General features: G+C 55.9%; 1 protein-coding gene across 1 annotated transcript; it reads left to right on the forward strand.

Annotated features, from left to right (window-relative positions):
* Positions 1-4,359: 4,359 nt before the first annotated feature.
* Positions 4,360-16,028, forward strand: LOC134053001 (protein-arginine deiminase type-1-like). Its single transcript, XM_062507785.1, has 16 exons — positions 4,360-4,451; positions 6,716-6,890; positions 7,303-7,372; positions 8,642-8,703; positions 9,486-9,603; positions 9,682-9,807; positions 10,484-10,659; positions 10,737-10,840; positions 11,436-11,559; positions 12,194-12,301; positions 12,389-12,540; positions 14,360-14,504; positions 14,792-14,885; positions 15,018-15,097; positions 15,584-15,709; positions 15,795-16,028. Exons 1-16 carry the CDS (start codon positions 4,360-4,362, stop codon positions 16,026-16,028), a joined length of 1,986 nt encoding a protein of 661 aa, XP_062363769.1.
* The last annotated feature ends 741 nt before the right edge of the window (positions 16,029-16,769 follow it).

The raw sequence follows: 16,769 nt of genomic DNA on the forward strand, positions 1-16,769 counted from the left end.
GGGCACCGGCACCGGGACGTGCCCCGCGGAGCCCTCACAGCCGCTGCTGCTCCTTCCCCCGGCCCGGCCTCCCTCCTCCTCCTCCCGGGGCTGGGATGACAATGGGAGCGAGGGGGCGGCTGGGCTGGACCTTGGAAAGCTCTGAAAATGGTCTGGGGGGAGGGAGGGACAGGGATGGACAGGGGTGCATGGACGGGGTGGATGGACAGGGGTGGATGGACAGGGGTGGACAGCGAGGGATGGACAGCGAGGGAGGAGTGCAGCTGGCTCCAGGCCTGGCAGTCTCCCAGCCCTGGGCAAGGAGCTCCCCCAGCTGTCCCCAGCTCCCGGGCCCTCCTCCCCTCCCTGACCCCAATCTGGGATCCCCAAGGAGGATTTGCGGAGTTTTGGGGTCTGGCTGCATCCCTGGGATGAATTTCACCCTCTTTCTGCTCTCTAGGGAAAATCCCTACCTTCTCCCACTTTCCCAGCCCTGAGGGCAGAGCAGAACTCTCCTTTCCCCCCCCCCCCCCCCCCCCCCCCCCCGTTTATTTTCAAAGGGAAACTGAGAAGCAGTGGCTGCTGAAGGGAGCTCGGAGCTGGTTTTGTCACCCCGGGCCGCTCGGTAGCAATTCCCACCCACGCGGGGTTTGCGTCGTTTATTAACACCCGGCTAAATATTCATTTTCCAGCCCAAACTGCTGCCCCAGATCCTGGAAGCCACAAGCAATTAGCAAGCAACAGCAGAGCTCAGGTTGATGTTCCTTATTTCCATCCCTCTCGGGCTTCCCTTTTCCAGCCCCGGATTCCCTCCGTGGCAATGATGTTCCTGGGATTTATAGGAATCATCCTCCTCCTGGAATCCCCCCATGGAATGAGGGGGAATGGGGTAGGATTTAAAGCCCTTGCAGCCCAAATAATTCCGGGATTCTGGTGGGGAATATCCCGGATGAGCATCCAGGCCAGGAGGTCGGAAGTTCAGGGCTGGGAAAATTTGGAATATGAGTTAATTGGGATCATTCCCACTGGAATTGAGATAATTTCTTTGGAACTCGGTTTTTCTATGGAGCTGTCCCGCAGTTTTGCTGGGATCGGGAGGGATCCCGGTTTATCCCTGGATCTGTCTCACGGTTTCCTGATGAATTCCCAGCAGCTGGGAGCAGATCCCAGCCTGGGGTTTGGGAACAGCCTGATTCCCGAGGGCTTTCCCAGAGCTGGAACTCGAGGATTTGCTCTCCCCCTATGCCCACTCGGGGGACCAGGGGTAGTTCCAGCTCCCCGCTGCAGGCACAGAATTCCAGGGAGTGGGAGGGGAATGTCCCCGGAGCCCTGCGGGCTGCCCCTTTGACTTCAGGAGGTGCCAACAGGAGCCCGTGCCCGGCCGTGCCTGGCCGTGCCTGGAACTTGGGAATTAGGGATGGAGGCGCTGAGGAACAGCCGGGGCAGGGCTGCGGCTGGGGCGGGATCTGTGGGGAAGGCTGGGGCTGTGCTGTTGTTGGGGGAGAATTTATGCAGCAGAGCTGGAGCACAGCAGGAGATGTGTGGGGCAAAGCTGGAGATGTGTGAGGCAGAGCAGATCTGTGGGAAAGAGCTGGGGCAGAGCAGGAGATGGCTCCCAGGTGGGATGGGGGATGTGAGTCGTTGCTGCTTGCCTGGGGTGGTGCAGCCAAAAGAAAATCCAAAGAAACCTAAATAAAACCTAAAGAAACCTAATGAAACCCTAAAGAAACCAAAAGAGACCCAAAGAAACCCTGAAAGAAAGCCTAAAGCAAATCTTAAGAAAACCAAAAGAAAATCAAATGGAGCCCTAAAGAAAACCAAAATAAACCTAAATAAAACCTAAAGAAGCCCAAAGAAACCTCCAGAAGCCCAAGCCCAGCTGAGCCCGGCGGGCTTTGATAACTGGTTCCATGTCTCGCCCTGCTGCAGGTAATTAGGCTGACACGGCTCGTAAAGGTTCTTGCCTGCAATCTGCATGCAGGGTAATTTACGTGGGGTAATTAATGAGCTGTAATTATCGTCTTAGGGAGATTATCAAACTTTCCTTGGCAGAGTGGTGCTGCAGGATGGGCGAGGAGTGACACCCCATAGGGATCCCTCAGGGATCCGGCTGTTCCTGGGGGTCGCGTCCGGTTTAAGGGGGGCTTGGAACGGGCAGAAATTGGGGGAGAGGGGCTGGCACTGGGGAAAGGGGTTGGCACTAGGCAAGGATGGAGACTGGAGTTGGGGGAAAGCCAAAGGCAGCCCCCAGAACAGGCTGCCCAAGCTCCTGGGTGTGATGGACAGACGGGATCCCGTCCGTCATGTGCCACTTTCCCAGGAAAAGCTGTAATTAGGGAGAAGCGTTCAGCTCCAGCTGGGCTGGGTGACTCTAAACCCTCCTGTCCCTGACTGAGCACGGCACGTCGGAGCTGATGGCAGGTGGAGGAGGAAGAGGAGGGAGCACAGGTTCCACCCAAAACCTCCTGGGGTTTGGGGCTGGGTGAGATCCGCAGCGGCTCAGGATGGGCTGGGACTGAGCCACAAAACCCACCCAGCCCTGAAAGGTTCATCCCCGTGCCCCGAGATGTGATCCCGCTGGATTGTGGGGAGCACAGACATCCCAGTCCTGAAAGGTTTGGGCCCTGTTTCCCCTCCATACCCAGGGATGTGATCCCACTGGATTTTGGGGAGCACACCTGTCCCAGCTCCCACTGTGCTCCTGGCATCGCTGAGCTCCCCTCCCTGCGGATTCCAGAGCGCCCCAATCCCGCTCCCCCGGCCTCAGGGGTGTTCCTGTCCAGCCCCAAACCAGCTGAGCAGGCTCAGGGCACGGCCCCAGCCCCTGCCCAGTGCAAACCAGTGCAACCAGCAGCCTCTGGTGGGGAGCCCAGCCCATGGCTCTGCTGGGACGCTGCTATGGGGCTGCTCCACCATTCCAGCTCCCAGCTCAGGAGCAGTCAGGGCTCGTGCTTCTCAGGAAGGCCTGGAGAGCCAGCACCATTCCCAGCAGGGGTTTGGATGTGGAAAATGGGGTTTTATCCACAAGCTACAGGGAGTGAGGTCTAGGAGAGCCTGGAAATGCCAGCAGTGTTCTCTGCTGGAGCATCCTGGCTGCTCCTCCAGGCTCCTCGAGTTACTGAAGCTGTTCTGGGGTATGAGACATGGAGCTAGGGGTATGAGACAGCTCTTTCTTAGAGCCCTTTCCCCTTTCCTGGAGTCCTTTCCCTTTTCTGGAGCCCCTTTCTGGAGCCTGACTGGACTCATCCTAGCAGGATCTCACAGGGAATTCTCTGTTCCCACAGCTGAGAACGTGCAGCTCAGTGCAGTGATGGCTCCAGCTCCTCTGAGCCCTGCCTGGCTTCCCTGGGCCTTTTCCTGCTGCTCCCCACAGGGGTTTGACCCTTCCCACCCCTCCTTCCCATTCCCTATCCTGAGCACATCCCAACCTTCCCATTCCCTGTCCCAAACACATCTCATCCCATTCCTGGGGGATGAGCTGTGTGGCAGAGGGACACTCTGGAGCTGCTCCCTCTGTTTCAGGGGATGAGCTGTGTGGCACAGGGACACTCTGGAGCTGCTCCCTGCAGGCAGGGACTCCCTCCCACTCCAGCCGGGTTTCCCAGCTCGAGGGCAGGCAAATCCTCTGGAATGGGATGGCCCAGAGATTGATGGATATCTGCGGGACAGACACCTTCCAGCCAAGGGCATCTTTCCCGTGGGATCTTGGCCTGAAAACCCTCCACTCTCCTGGACCTCGAGGTCCCAGCAAGACACAGAGCAGTCTGAATTTCCTTTGGAGGCCTCTGTTTGTTGGCTGTTGGTGTTTTCCCCTTCCCTGCCTGCCCCATAACCAGTTCTCCCTGCCCCATCCTTGTCCTCTGGATGGTTGGGATGGGAAGGACTGACCTGAGCAAATATTTCCTTTTGTTCAGCTGTATTCAGGCATGGCCCAGGTGCTGCAGCTGGGGCTGTGACTCACTCGCGTTGAGAGAGGCCAGCTGGAAAATTTGGGGTGTTTTAAAGAAAATGCCCAGTTTTAATGACAGCATTGTAATAACCCCAAACAACCACCCTGCACTGCCGGGGGAGTGGGAATGTTTAATGCATGAACCGTGGGGTTTGAGATGGAGCTGGGAAGGAACAAAAAGAGGGGAATAAACCAAAACCACCACTGAGGAGCATCCAGCAGGGCTAGCTGTCACCTCATGTCCCCCTGGAGCCTCCCTGGGGCTGCCCTATCACCTCCATCTCAGGATGGAGGTGGAACCAGGGTCCCCTGGCCGAACCCTGTCATCCTGGGAAGGAGGAGTTACCTTCCTGAGCCTTTTAATCCAGTCCTGCTGGTTTCCCTGCACAGCCGGCAGAGCTCCCTGCCCATGCGGCCGTGCCCGGCTCACCATGGCCCCGCGTCACGTCATGCCCATGTCCACCAGCCACGCTGCCCGCGGCGTCTGCGTGGTGGGCACCGAGGTCTTCCTGGACACGCGCCGGTAAGGCCTGGGATTGGGGCTGGGATCTTTCCTTCCCCAATCCCAGTTTCCTTGTTTCCTCAGTCCCAGACCCTTTCTCCAGTTCCAGCCTCTTTTCCCCAATCCCAGCCTTTCCCCAACTCCAGCTTCTTTCTTTCCCCAATTCCACAGAGCTGCTGGGATTTGGGATGGGTTTTCCTGGCACTGGGGCATCCCTATACATTCCACAGAGCTTCCAGGATTTGGGATGGGTTTGCTCAAGACTGGGGCATCCTGGTGTTCTCCATGGAGCTGCTGGGATTTGGGATGGGTTTGGAGGGGAGATGGGTGGTAAGGGCCTTGGAGCTCGTCAGGAGTTCACCCAAATTTGGAGGGGCAGGTCCCACTGGGTGTGCTTGAGGGGATGATGTCCCACAGGGAACTCACCCCAAAGTCTGTTTAAGGGGATGATGGCCATGGGGAGCTCATCCAAGTTCTGTTTTAGGGGATGATGTCCCAAAGGGAACTGACCCCAGAGTCTGTTTTAGGGGATGACATCCCACTATGTGTGTTTTAGGGGATGATGTTCGATGGGGACCTCACCCCCAAATTCTGTTTTTGGGGATGATATCCCACAAGGAACTCATTTTTGGGGATGATATCCCACAGGGAGCTCGTTTTTGGGGATGATGTCCCACAGAAAGCTCATCCAAAGGCGGGATATTGGCTCATGGTATCACAACGGATCCGGGCCAGGATGCTTTGGAGTCAAAGCCTGAGCACACCCTGGCTAAGCCTGGGTCTATTTCTGGCTCTAGAAACATTGGGCAAGAGCAATTCAAGCTGAGCAACTTGGAGCTAAAACGGGAGGAGGAATAAAATGTGTGGCTCAGGCAGAAAAAATCCAGTGGCAGCCGTGCACGGGCAGCATCAGGAAAAGGGATTTTTCCAGAATTAAATATGGGGTGGCTTTACTGGGCAGATAGGTGGCTGTCCCTGCCCTGCTGTCACAGTGTCATTATTTAATAAATCACATTTATAATGACAGAGAACGCAGGCCTGGCCGGTCGGCATCGCATCCGGGCAATTACTGGGATGGAGCGCTGGAGCTGGGCCAGGATGCACCATCGTCCCCTCTGAGAGTTTTGGCTGCCCTAAAACAGCCTCGTTTCCCCCCTCATTCAGACAGGAATGTAGAAAATCCATTATCTGCAATTTTTTTTGTCCTGCTTTTGGACTCAAAGCCCTCTCAGTCCTATTTAAACATGGAACCAGAACACCCAGTTGGGGTAATTTGGCTTCTTGGTAACAAATTTGAGCTGTGGTCCCCAACAACAGATGATAGAAGCTTTTCCAGCTGAAAAATGGGATAATTTTATTCCTGGGGACCACCAGCTGGGAGGAATTTAGTGATGGATGCATCAGTTTTGGGCTGTTTGGGGCAGAATGTGAAGCTCGTTGGGAATCAGTCGGCACTGCTGAGGTGGGAGGGCCACAAACCCAAAGAGCAAAGAGCCCCAAATCTAGGGGCTGGGATCCCAAATCTGGGATCTGGGGTATGGGATCCCAAATCTGGGATCTAAGGGCACAGGGATCCCAAATCTGGACACTGGGATCCCAGTGTTCCCCAGATCCACAGCTTTGCAAGGTGTTCCGGGTAGGGATGCCAAGCCCAGGGAATGCCTCAATCTCCTCAGAACCTGCTACAGGCACTGGGGACACCGCGCCAAGAGCAACACTGAAGATAAATCCCTGCCACAGCGGGGTTTTGATGTTGGGTTTTTCATGTTCTCGCTGCTGAAATTCCCACCTGATTCCCCCTGGGATGCAGCCGGGGGAGGTGGGAGCAGGTTGGAGCTGCCAGGCTGTAATGAGCAGGGAGCAGCACTTCAAAGGCTCCTGAGGATCTCAAGGAGCCGGGTGTGCGTGCTCAGATCCAGGCTCTTCTCCAGCCTGAGCATCCCTTGGGTCACGGGATGCTCCCACAACACCCAGCTCCATGTGTGGTTGGCATGGAAATAATTTCCTTCCCCAGCTGGGGTTTTGTCACAGGATGCTGAAATTCTGGGAATTTCTCACTGTTGTGGAGGGAGGTTGGATGTGGGATGAACGCCGGACGTGCTGGAGCACAGTGGGAACTGGACTTGCTCAATGCCGCCACAGAGATCCCATGTGCAGAACTCCAGGAACCATTTCATCACCCAGGGATGGTCTCAGGGCCCTTCCCGCCCAGTTGTGGCTGGGTTTAATTCCAGGTTCGGCCATTTGGCTCCCATGGTCTCTGACCCAAGATTACTCCATTCCAGGTCCACCCCAAGAGGTGCCGTGTCCTTTGATGTGCATGCCACGCCGGCGGTGACAGTGCATGTGATCCACAGCCCCACCACAAAGCCCACCATGGACTCACGGTGGCCCCTGGATCCCGACATCGAGGTGGTGGTGACCATCGATGTCACCAGCAGGACCGTCGATGACAACCAGGTCAGGTGCTGCTCATGTGCCTGGACTGGGGAAAATAAGTGTAATTTCCTGGGAAAACTCAAGGATTTCTGAGTAATGCTGACACCAGGGTGGACTTCCTGGAAGAAACTCGAGCAGAGTTGTGTAATTGGCACTGACGAGAAATGAAACCCAGAAGGAGAAGGTCCCACTTAGTGCCCTAATAATGACATTGTGGCGGTCGCAAAAGTCAGCAAAACATATCCTAAGTTTGGCTTTTTGTTTTGGGTGGGCAGGCAGTGGTTGGATCAGTGATCCTTGTGGGGCCCTTCCCAGCTCATTCTGGGATCCTGGGAATGCGGAGATCCCACCAGCCCATGGGGTGGGGGTTACAGTGTGGGGATGGAGATCCCACCCATGGGGTGTGGGTCACGGTGTGGGGATGTCTCTGCAGGTGAAGATCTCCTACTACGACCGCGAGGGCCACGAGCTGGCGGTGGCCTGGCTGTACCTCACCTGTGTCGGTAGGTGCCCGCCAAGGCTCCAGGAATTCCTGCTCTCTTGTGATCTGGCTGGATCTGTGAGGCTGGAATTCCTTGGGGGCCACAGGCAATAAAGGTTTGGGTGTTCACTGATGCTGACGAGCAAAAGGGAAATAATTAAAACGTGATTAATTAAATTCTGCCTTATATGGTATGGGAGAGATGGAGGCTGGGCCATGTCCCCACCCAGGGAGTGCATGGAGCATCCTCCTGGGCCTGCCGAGGTGGCTCCACTGGAGAAGAGGATTCATGGGAGATCTCCTCACCCAGCTCCAGCCGGCGCCTCCTCTGCAGCAGTGAGGGGCGAGGAATCGGCACCAAAGTGGTGCCTGACCTATTTCAGGAGTTTAGGATGAGGTGAATCATTCCCTCCAAATGCCTGCTCTCCCCTGCTGACTACAAAGGGAGTCTAGACAACCGGTCTGGGTGCAGAAGCCTCCACTTAGATGGATTAATTACCCTAAATTTGGGATTTTCTGAAGCATTCACATGACAGTCAGACCTGTGTCCTCAAATCGTGTCCACACCTCCCAAAATTGCCCCTGGAAAGGCTGAAGGTTTCCCACATCCCCCACTGAAGCCAACTGGGGCCACAACTGGCCACAGGGGTTCTGCCTTTGAAATGTTCTCTGGGTTAGATTTCGAGTTTCCCTCACAGTTTTTCCACATCATCCTCTCTGCCCCAAGGAGAAAAATTTCTGCCTCAGTCCCTGTGTTTTCCACACCTTGTGTATCCTATCAAGAGGAGATTTTGGGATAGGACTGAGGTGGGGTTTGGATGAGGTCACTGGTAAATCTCTGCAGCAGAGGCAGAAATCTGAGACAAGAAGAGTTCTGTGAGAGGAAGTCCTTCTCAGATTTCCTAGGAATTATTTGGGTGTTTGCTCAACCACAGTGAAAACGTGTTTTTGTGCCTCCGTTAGCATGTTTCGGCTTTGTGTAAGACAGGACAGTCAACAGGAAATTGGTGAAAACATAAAATCTGCCATGAAAACATAAAATCTGCCATTAAGTGGGGATTTTTCTGTTGGGGGGAACCAAAATGAGAGGAGACAGCTGGAGATCAAAGAGGGAAAGTCACGGCAAGGCTGTTTGGTTGGATTTTCTTCTGCTTTGTTGGAATTGCTGGGTCTGGAGCAGCTACAGGGGATGAGGTGGGGTTGGTGTGGGGTCACGATGCCAAGGAGGAGACCAAAATGGCACGGAGAGCTCATCCCCTGCTCATGGTTTCCTCCCCTCTCACTGTTCCAGAGGTGTCCCTGGACGTGGACTGGAGCCGGAGCGGCCGGGTGAAGAGCAAGGGCAAGGACAAGGTAAGGAGAGGCACTGTGGGAGGGCAGATCCACCGCTGGCCTCTTCCTGGAAAATCTCCAGGAGGGACAGGGATCTGGGTGGTGTCTGCATGAGGGTGAGCAGCCCGGCACATCCTCAGCCTACTAATTGAGGAGGAAAATATTTATTTTCCTATTCCACGCCAAAACCTCCTGCAGCTCCAGCCAGGCCCTGAGGATCCTGTAGGAGAAAACTCTCAGCTTTTTCTTCCCTTTTCTTCCTTTTTTCCTTTCCTCTTTCTTCCCTTTCCCTTCCCTTTACTTTCTCTTTTTCTTTACCTTTCTGGGGCCCAAAGATGCTGTTGACTGAGTTGAGCAAACAGCAGATTCCCCCCTTTGGCCACACATCTGCATGTGCCAAGGCACTTAGACTGGGCTAATTAACCGCAGCCCAGCTAGGATAATTAACTACAGCCCGATCGGCAGCACAAATTGGTTATCGAGATGGGCTGAGCTTCCAGAAATGCCACAGCTGTGTCCAGGCGAGGCTAGAGGCACTTCCAGCATCATTGGGAGATAAAATCTCAGAACAGTCTGTGCAGGCCCTGCTGGGAGCTGCCGTTGGGAATGGGGTGGTTTGGAGCTGCCGTTGGGAATGGGGTGGCTTGAAGGGGCTGTTGGGAATGGGGAGGTTCGGAGGGGCCGTTGGGAATGAGGTGGTTTGGGGTGGCTCTGGTGTCTCCTCACGGCACAGTCGGGTTTTCCTCCGAGTGTGGGGATGGGGGAAATCCTGCTCCTGTCTCCTCTTGGTGCTTCTCCTCCAGGCCAAGTGGACGTGGGGCCCGGATGGACAAGGGGCCGTGCTGTTGGTGAACTGTGACCGGGACAGCCCCAGTGCGGGGGGCACGGACAGCGGCCAGGCAGACATACGGACCCCGGCAGGTGGGCTGTGACTCTGAGGGGCTCCCTGGGGGCTTCCCAGCTGCCTTCCCCTCCCTCCATGTCCCCCATGTCCCCCAGACCTCCAGGACATGTCACTGATGCTGCTGCGGACCCAGGGACCCAGTGCCATCTTCGCCAAGTACCAGGTGGTGCTGCACGTCCCCGAGAGTGACGCGGACAAAGTGCGGGTTTTCCATGCTGTCCGTGAGTACCTCTGCCTTCCCCTGTCCCCAGTACTCCTGTGTGACCCCAAGGTGAGCCAACCTGACAGCTTTTGTTCATTGGGGTGCCCCTTTTTGCTGTAATCACCCTTTTACCCCCAAAGTTCTTCTGCTGTTGCACAAGGTGGGGCTATATGGGGAAAATCAAGGGGGAGAAGGCTCCGAAGAAGCTTTTGCCAATGAGTCTGCTGGAATTTTGGCATTCCCATGGTGCCGGAACCCCCACGTGGCTCCTGGCACTGTTTTGGCTTGGGCAGGGATCCAAGCAGCCAAGCAGCCCATTCTATTGGGCAGCGCCCTTCGCCTTTGGACTGTTGGATCCCTGGCAGCTGCGCTCTGAAAATCAGGTCCGGGAAGCTAAGGGTGTCTTTAGATCCTCAGCTAGAGCCACGCACCTTGAAAGGGCTGGACCTGAGGGGACGGAGCCCACTTTGTCCAGGGAAGATCAGGCATATTCCCCGGGGAGAAGGAGAAGGAAAAGAAGGAGGAGAAGGAGAAGGAGAAGGAAAAGAAGGAGGAGAAGGAGGTGGCTCCTCTGCCACCCCTGGGCACCAGCCACCTCCTCCTGCTGCTGCTGCTGTGTCTCCCTGTGGGCAGACTGTGGGAATCCGGGGTTCTCCAGGCTGCTGAGTTCAGGGTGGGAATCCGGGGCTCTCCAGGTGGTGATGCTCCACTGCTCTACAAGCCCGTGCTGGGGCTGGACAAGCTCTCCTACGTGCTGGAGCATGCTGGTCATGGGGACAGCACCTTCTACGTGGAGGGGCTGGTGTTCCCTGACAGGGGCTTCACCGGCCTCGTGTCCTTCAGTGCCAGCCTGCTGGAGCTGCCCCATAAGGTATGGGGGGTCGGGCACCCACCCCTCCACAAACCCCCCCATGGTGGAAGTCCCAAACTCTGTTTTGGCTCCACCAGGACTCGCCAGGCACGCCAATCTTCACGGACACTGTGGTGTTCCGCGTGGCACCCTGGATCATGACACCCAACACCCAGCAGCCCCTGGAGGTGTTTGTCTGCAGGTAGGAGGGGTGTCCCCGACATGTCCTGCCCTGGGAGACTCTCCAGGGAGGAGTTCTCGACCTCTCCTGGCTCTGTAGGGGAAGCCAGGCTTAGGCATTCCTGACTGGGAAGGTTTGGGAAGGGAGCCAGCTGGTGTTGTGGAAGTCATTTCCATCCCAAGGAGAAAGGCTGGAGTTCCCTCTCCAGGTCCATTCCCATGCAGGAATGTTGCCCAGGGTGTTTAAATCCCAAGGAGAAAGACTGCAGTTCCCTCTCCAGGTCCAGTCCCACAAAGGCTGGAGCTCCCTCTCCAGGTTCAATCCCATTCAGGAATGCTGCCCAGGGCATTTAGTTCCCAAGGAAAAACGCTGGAGGGCCTTTTCCAGGTCCAATTCCATGCAGGAATGTTACCCAGGGTGTTTAGATCCCAAGGAGAAAGGCTACAGTTCCCTCTCCAGGTCCAACCCTACAAAGGCTGCAGTTCCCATTCCAGGTCCAATCCCACACGGAAATGTTGCCCAGGGTGCTCAGGAACAAGGAGCGAGCTGTGGGGCCAGGGTTTTGGGGGCTCCCCGTGATCCCCCTCACAGCCCCGGTCCCCTTGTGTCTCCCCAGCATCAAGCAGGGCTCAGATTCCAACGAAGCCTTTCTGGAGGGGCTGCGGACACTGCTGAGCAAAGCCAACTGCAAACTGACCGTGTGCTCGGAGCAGGACACACGCAGTGACCGCTGGATCCAGGTCAGCCCCCCCGGACCCCACACGGGGCTCCCTGCGGCCCCCCGGGCACGCGAGTGTCACCCTTGGCTTGGGCAGCACCTGGAATGCCAAGGGTTGGAGCAGGGAATGGGGACTGAGGCACAGGGAATGCTGCAGGGGGTGGCACGGACAGGGACAATGCCCGGGGAGCCCGGGCTGGCACCAGGGACACAGGGGGACACCGGGACAGGGACCCCGTGGGGCTGGGCAGGAGGGGCTCACTGCCAGGTGGACCCCAGTGAGGGAGGGGACTCTGGGGGGACAGTGCAGAAGGGACCCCATGGAACTGAATGAGGGACCCCATTGCAAATGGGACCCTGGGGGACATTGCAAGGGGGTCCCTTTTTCAGAAGGGTCCCTGTGGTGCTTTGGAAGAGGGACCTAATGGACACCTCGAGAGTGACCTCATTGTAGGAGGGGACCCCATTGAAAGGGAGATCCGTGGGGCTGTGCAGGAGGGTCCCAGTGCCAGGGGACATCGTGGCAGGAGCCTCCCTGGTGGTTTAGGCTGGGCTTTGCCAGGCTCTCCGCATTTCCTGCCCCACCCTCCCCACATCCCTGGGGGAGATTCCTATCACCCTCCGGCGCCTTCCTCCTCCTCCTCTCCTTCCCACAGGATGAGCTGGAGTTCGGCTACGTGGAAGCTCCACACAAAACCTTCCCCGTAGTTTTCGACTCTCCCAGGAACAGAGGCCTGAAGGATTTCGCTTTCAAGAAGATCCTGGTGTGTCCTTGCACTGAGTACCCCTTTCCATGCCCAGTCCAAAATCCCCGCACAGGAGGTCCTTGGCATCTCTTCCCTTTTTCCCAGGGCCCGGATTTTGGCTACGTGACCCGGGAGCCCCCCGGGAAGAGCGTGACCAGCCTGGACTCCTTCGGGAACCTGGACGTGAGCCCTCCGGTGACGGTGCGGGGCAAGGAGTACCCGCTGGGGCGGATCCTCATCGGCAGCCCCCTGCCCTGGTGAGGCTCCGCAGCTCCCAAAACTCCCTCGGGAACCTCTCGGAGGAAAAAAAACAAACACCCGGGGTCGACCCCAGCAAACCCCAGATTTTACAGGCAAACCCCCCTGGCTGCTCCTCCGACCCTCACAAAACTCGGCCGCCGAGAAACTCCTGTTTCTCCGTTCCTCCCCCTCCTCCTTCCCTCCCCCCCCCCTTTCCCCCCCCACCCCTTCCCCCCCCCCCCCCCCCACTTTTCTTCCCGATCCTGCGCTTGGATTTGTTCTTTTAGGAGACTAGCGGAGGAACCAGGACAGGATGAAATCCAGAATAACTGGGAATTGTTGTGCCCAGGGCAGGCGGTACTTGGCAGCCCCGAGGGAACAAAGCTCCCTGCAGAAACCCTCCACAAAGGAGCGCATTTTCCGGGAAAAACAACTCCCGCACCCAATCCCGCCTGCTCTGACCCCAAAAAACCGACGGGTCCCAGCCAGGGGCTCGCGCTGCTTCCAGAGGCAGGGAAATGGGATTTCCCAGCCCCACTGGAGCCCTCGTTATGCCTCATTACCAGGGATTTAATTAACGTCTTCCCCAGCCGCTTCTGGCTGAGAAAATTTGGGATTTGGGAATCACAGGGATGGGAAGAGCTCAGCCCAAAGTGGAACAGGGCACGGAATGATCCAATCCCCACGGATGGACACAGCCTGGAGAAACTGGGGAAAATATAGGGGATAAATTGATGGATTTTATCCACAATACAGGGAGAAACGTTAATATATTTATATAATATAAGGATCTAGTAATATAGATTTATATAGGATAGGAATTTAGTATTATATATTTATATAACATGTATATATTAATGCACTTTGTATATAATATAGGAATATACCAATGTATTTATCCAAAATACAGGGAGATACATTTATGTATTTATATAATATAAGAATCTACTAATATATTTGTATTGGTATATTTATATAATACAGGGATCTATTAATATATATTTATATAATATAGGGATTTATTATTATATAATGTAGGGATTTAGTAATATATATTTTTATTATATGTATATATTAACACACTTTATATATAATATAGGAATATATCAATGTATTTACCTGAAATACAAGGAGATGCATTTAAATATTTATATAATATAGGGATCTAGTAATATAGATTTGTATAAGATAGGGATTTATTATGATATATAAACATAACATAGGGATTTAGTAATATATATTTATATAATATAGAAACTATTAATGCATATTTATATTGATATATAATACAGGGATTTAGTAATATATATTTATACAATGTGCATATATTAACACACTTTCTGTACAACACAGGATTGTATTAATATAAAGCAGACATAATGATACATAATTGAGCTGCTAGGCAGATGAAGCTATATTAAAGTAGAACAATCTATCATTTATGTGATTATTATGTATTTAAATATGTGGATGTCTATAATGCAGCTCGGGCCATTCCCAGCTTGTTCCCAGGATAAAAATGAAATTTTTGGTGCTGTTCAGGGGTGAATTTTGTGGAGGGGAGTGAATTTTGAGAGGAGTGAATTTTGGAGAAGGGAATGAATTTTGGGGAAGGGAAGCAGTTTTTGTGCCAGGGAGCGGGTTTTGTGCTGGGGAAAGGGTTTTGTGCTGAGGAGTGAATTTTGGGATGAGGAACTAATTTGGGATGGGGAGCGAATTTTGAGGGGAGTGAATTTGGGGAAGGGGAGTGGTTTTTGTGCTGGGCGGTGGGTGTTCTGCCAGGCAGCGGTGCTCACTGTCCCGTCTCCATCCCCATCCCCGCCTCTGTCCCTGCAGGGCGTCAGGCCGCAGGATGTGCCGGGCCGTGCGGGATTTCCTGTTCGCACAGACGGTGCAGGCGCCCCTCGAGGTTTACTCTGAGTGGCTCAGTGTGGGCCACGTGGACGAGTTCCTCACCTTCGTCCCTGCCCTCGACAGGAAGGTGCCAATCCCGGAGCCTCCCCAGGGCTCTTCACAACACCCCCAAAATCCCCTTTTCCAGCTGTTTGTCCTTTCGGGGACTCTGGGGGATGGAGCCCCTTTGGGGAGGCCCAGGGGACTGGGTTTGGGGTCACCATGGGCATCCATGGCCCGGGGATGGATTTGGGATCCCTGTGGGCATCCCATGGCCTTGGGATGGATTTGGGATGGCTTGGTGCCTCCCAGCCAGACCCTGGGGTGTTTTATCCCCCCCACAGCCAGGGGTGACCGCCAGGCTCTGTCCCGCAGGGATTCCGGCTGCTCCTGGCCAGTCCCAACGCCTGCTACAAACTCTTCAAGGAGAAGCAGCAGCAGGGCCATGGGGAAGCCACGCAGTTCATTGGTGAGGGGTGGCTGAGGACATCCCTGGGGGACAGCATTCCTGATATCCCTTCCCAGTGTCCCTTCCCAGTGTCCATCCCTCACTGTCCCTCACTGTCCCTCAGTGTCCCTTGCTGTTCCACGCTGTCCCCAGGGCTGAAGGGCACTGAGAAGAGAAGCATCGATGAGATCCTGGCAGACGAGTCTCTGCGCAGCGACAACCGGCATGTGCAGGTGAGTGGGGATCCCTGATCCGGGGGATTCCCGCTCCTCCAGTTTAGGGGGATCCCAGGGGGGAGGGACGGGGTCTGTGGGTCCTGATGAATGGCCGGAGTGGCTGGAGTGGGTGAGGAGAGGGACATGCCCCAAGGGACACAGAGGTGGCAGCTGAAGGGAAAGAGAGGATGGGGTGAGGCGGGAGATTGGGATGAGATGGGATGGGATGGGATGGGATGGGATGGGATGAGGGTGGGAGGTTGGGATGGGAATAGGGTGGGAGGTTGGGATGGGGTTGTAATTTGGGATGGGATGGGAAGCTGGGATGGGGTTGGGGTGGAAGGTTGGGATGAAGTTGGAGGTTGAGATGGGATGGAGTGGGAGGTTGGGATGGGATGGGGTGGGAGGTTGTTCCTGGGGATAGGATGGGATCCAGGCAGGACCCTGCAGGGCCGTGGGTGGGATTTGGGGGGCTGGGATGGCAGTTCCAACTCCTTCCCACAGCGCTGCATCGACTGGAACCGCGACCTGCTGAAGCAGGAGCTGGGGCTGAGCGAGCAGGACATCGTGGACATCCCACAGCTCTTCATCCTGACGGAATCCCGCGCCGACGCGCTGTTCCCGGACATGGTGAGACCCCGACCCCGCAACCCTGCCCCGACCCCAGGCCCTGGCAGCGATCCATGCCGCAACGCCCACGCTGCTGCTGCTGCAGGTGAACATGCTGGTGCTGGGCCGGCACCTGGGCATCCCCAAGCCCTTCGGGCCCGTGGTGGGCGGGCGCTGCTGCCTGGAGCAGCGCGTGCGGGAGCTGCTGGAGCCGCTGGGTCTCTCCTGTACCTTCATCGACGACTTCTTCTCCTACCACGTCCTGTCGGGGGATGTGCACTGTGGCACCAACGTGCGCCGCAAGCCCTTTGCCTTCAAGTGGTGGCACGTGGTGCCCTGAGCCCCCTGGGCAGTGTCCTGCAGGGGAATGTGCATTCCCTGCAGCCCAGGGGAAGGTGCATTTCCTGTACTGGAAAAGCACCCAAAGCACGGGTTTTGCCAATAAAGCTTGAGGGACACTGAGGGGGCAGCACTTCCCCGTCTCTTGTCCTTCCCTTCTCCGCTCTCGCCATGAAAATCTCGTTTGGAGCCTGGTTTTGGGCAGGGGGTTTGGTTCGGGGCTGCTTTGGGGGTGCAGGCCCCATCTCGCGGGTTTGCAGCTGCAAACACCCCGAAAATACCCCCTTCAGCCAAAACATAGCTTCCTGCTGGGGAACCTGCTTCTCAGCCTGCAGGAACCCCCCGTGCCCTGCCCTGCCCTGCTCGGGATCTTTTCACGCCTTCTCATGGAAGGAATTTCCGTGTCCCTCCGCTCTTTTTGTCTCCACCGGAGCGCAACACTTCCCCGTGCCCGCCTGGCACCCGCCTGGCACCGCCCCGGGACCCGAAACCCGCCCAGAGCCCGGGGCACGGCCCGGCCCTGCGAGCCCCGCTGCCGTTCTGGGGCGGGACGCGCTCATTTTGGGCAATTTGCTTTCCTGGTAGCGTTGTGTGAGGTGCGGTCGGGCTTCAGCGGCTCTGGAGAAGCATCCCACACCTCCCACTCACCCGCCCCCTTTTTGCCTCAAAAGCGGATTTCTAAGCCCGTTTCCACCCCCGTTCGCCGGGGCTGTGTCCCTGTTGGTATTCCCGGGCCCCGAGG

This window comes from Cinclus cinclus, chromosome 23 (assembly GCF_963662255.1).
Source record: "Cinclus cinclus chromosome 23, bCinCin1.1, whole genome shotgun sequence".
Classification (NCBI taxonomy): Eukaryota; Metazoa; Chordata; class Aves; order Passeriformes; family Cinclidae; genus Cinclus; species Cinclus cinclus.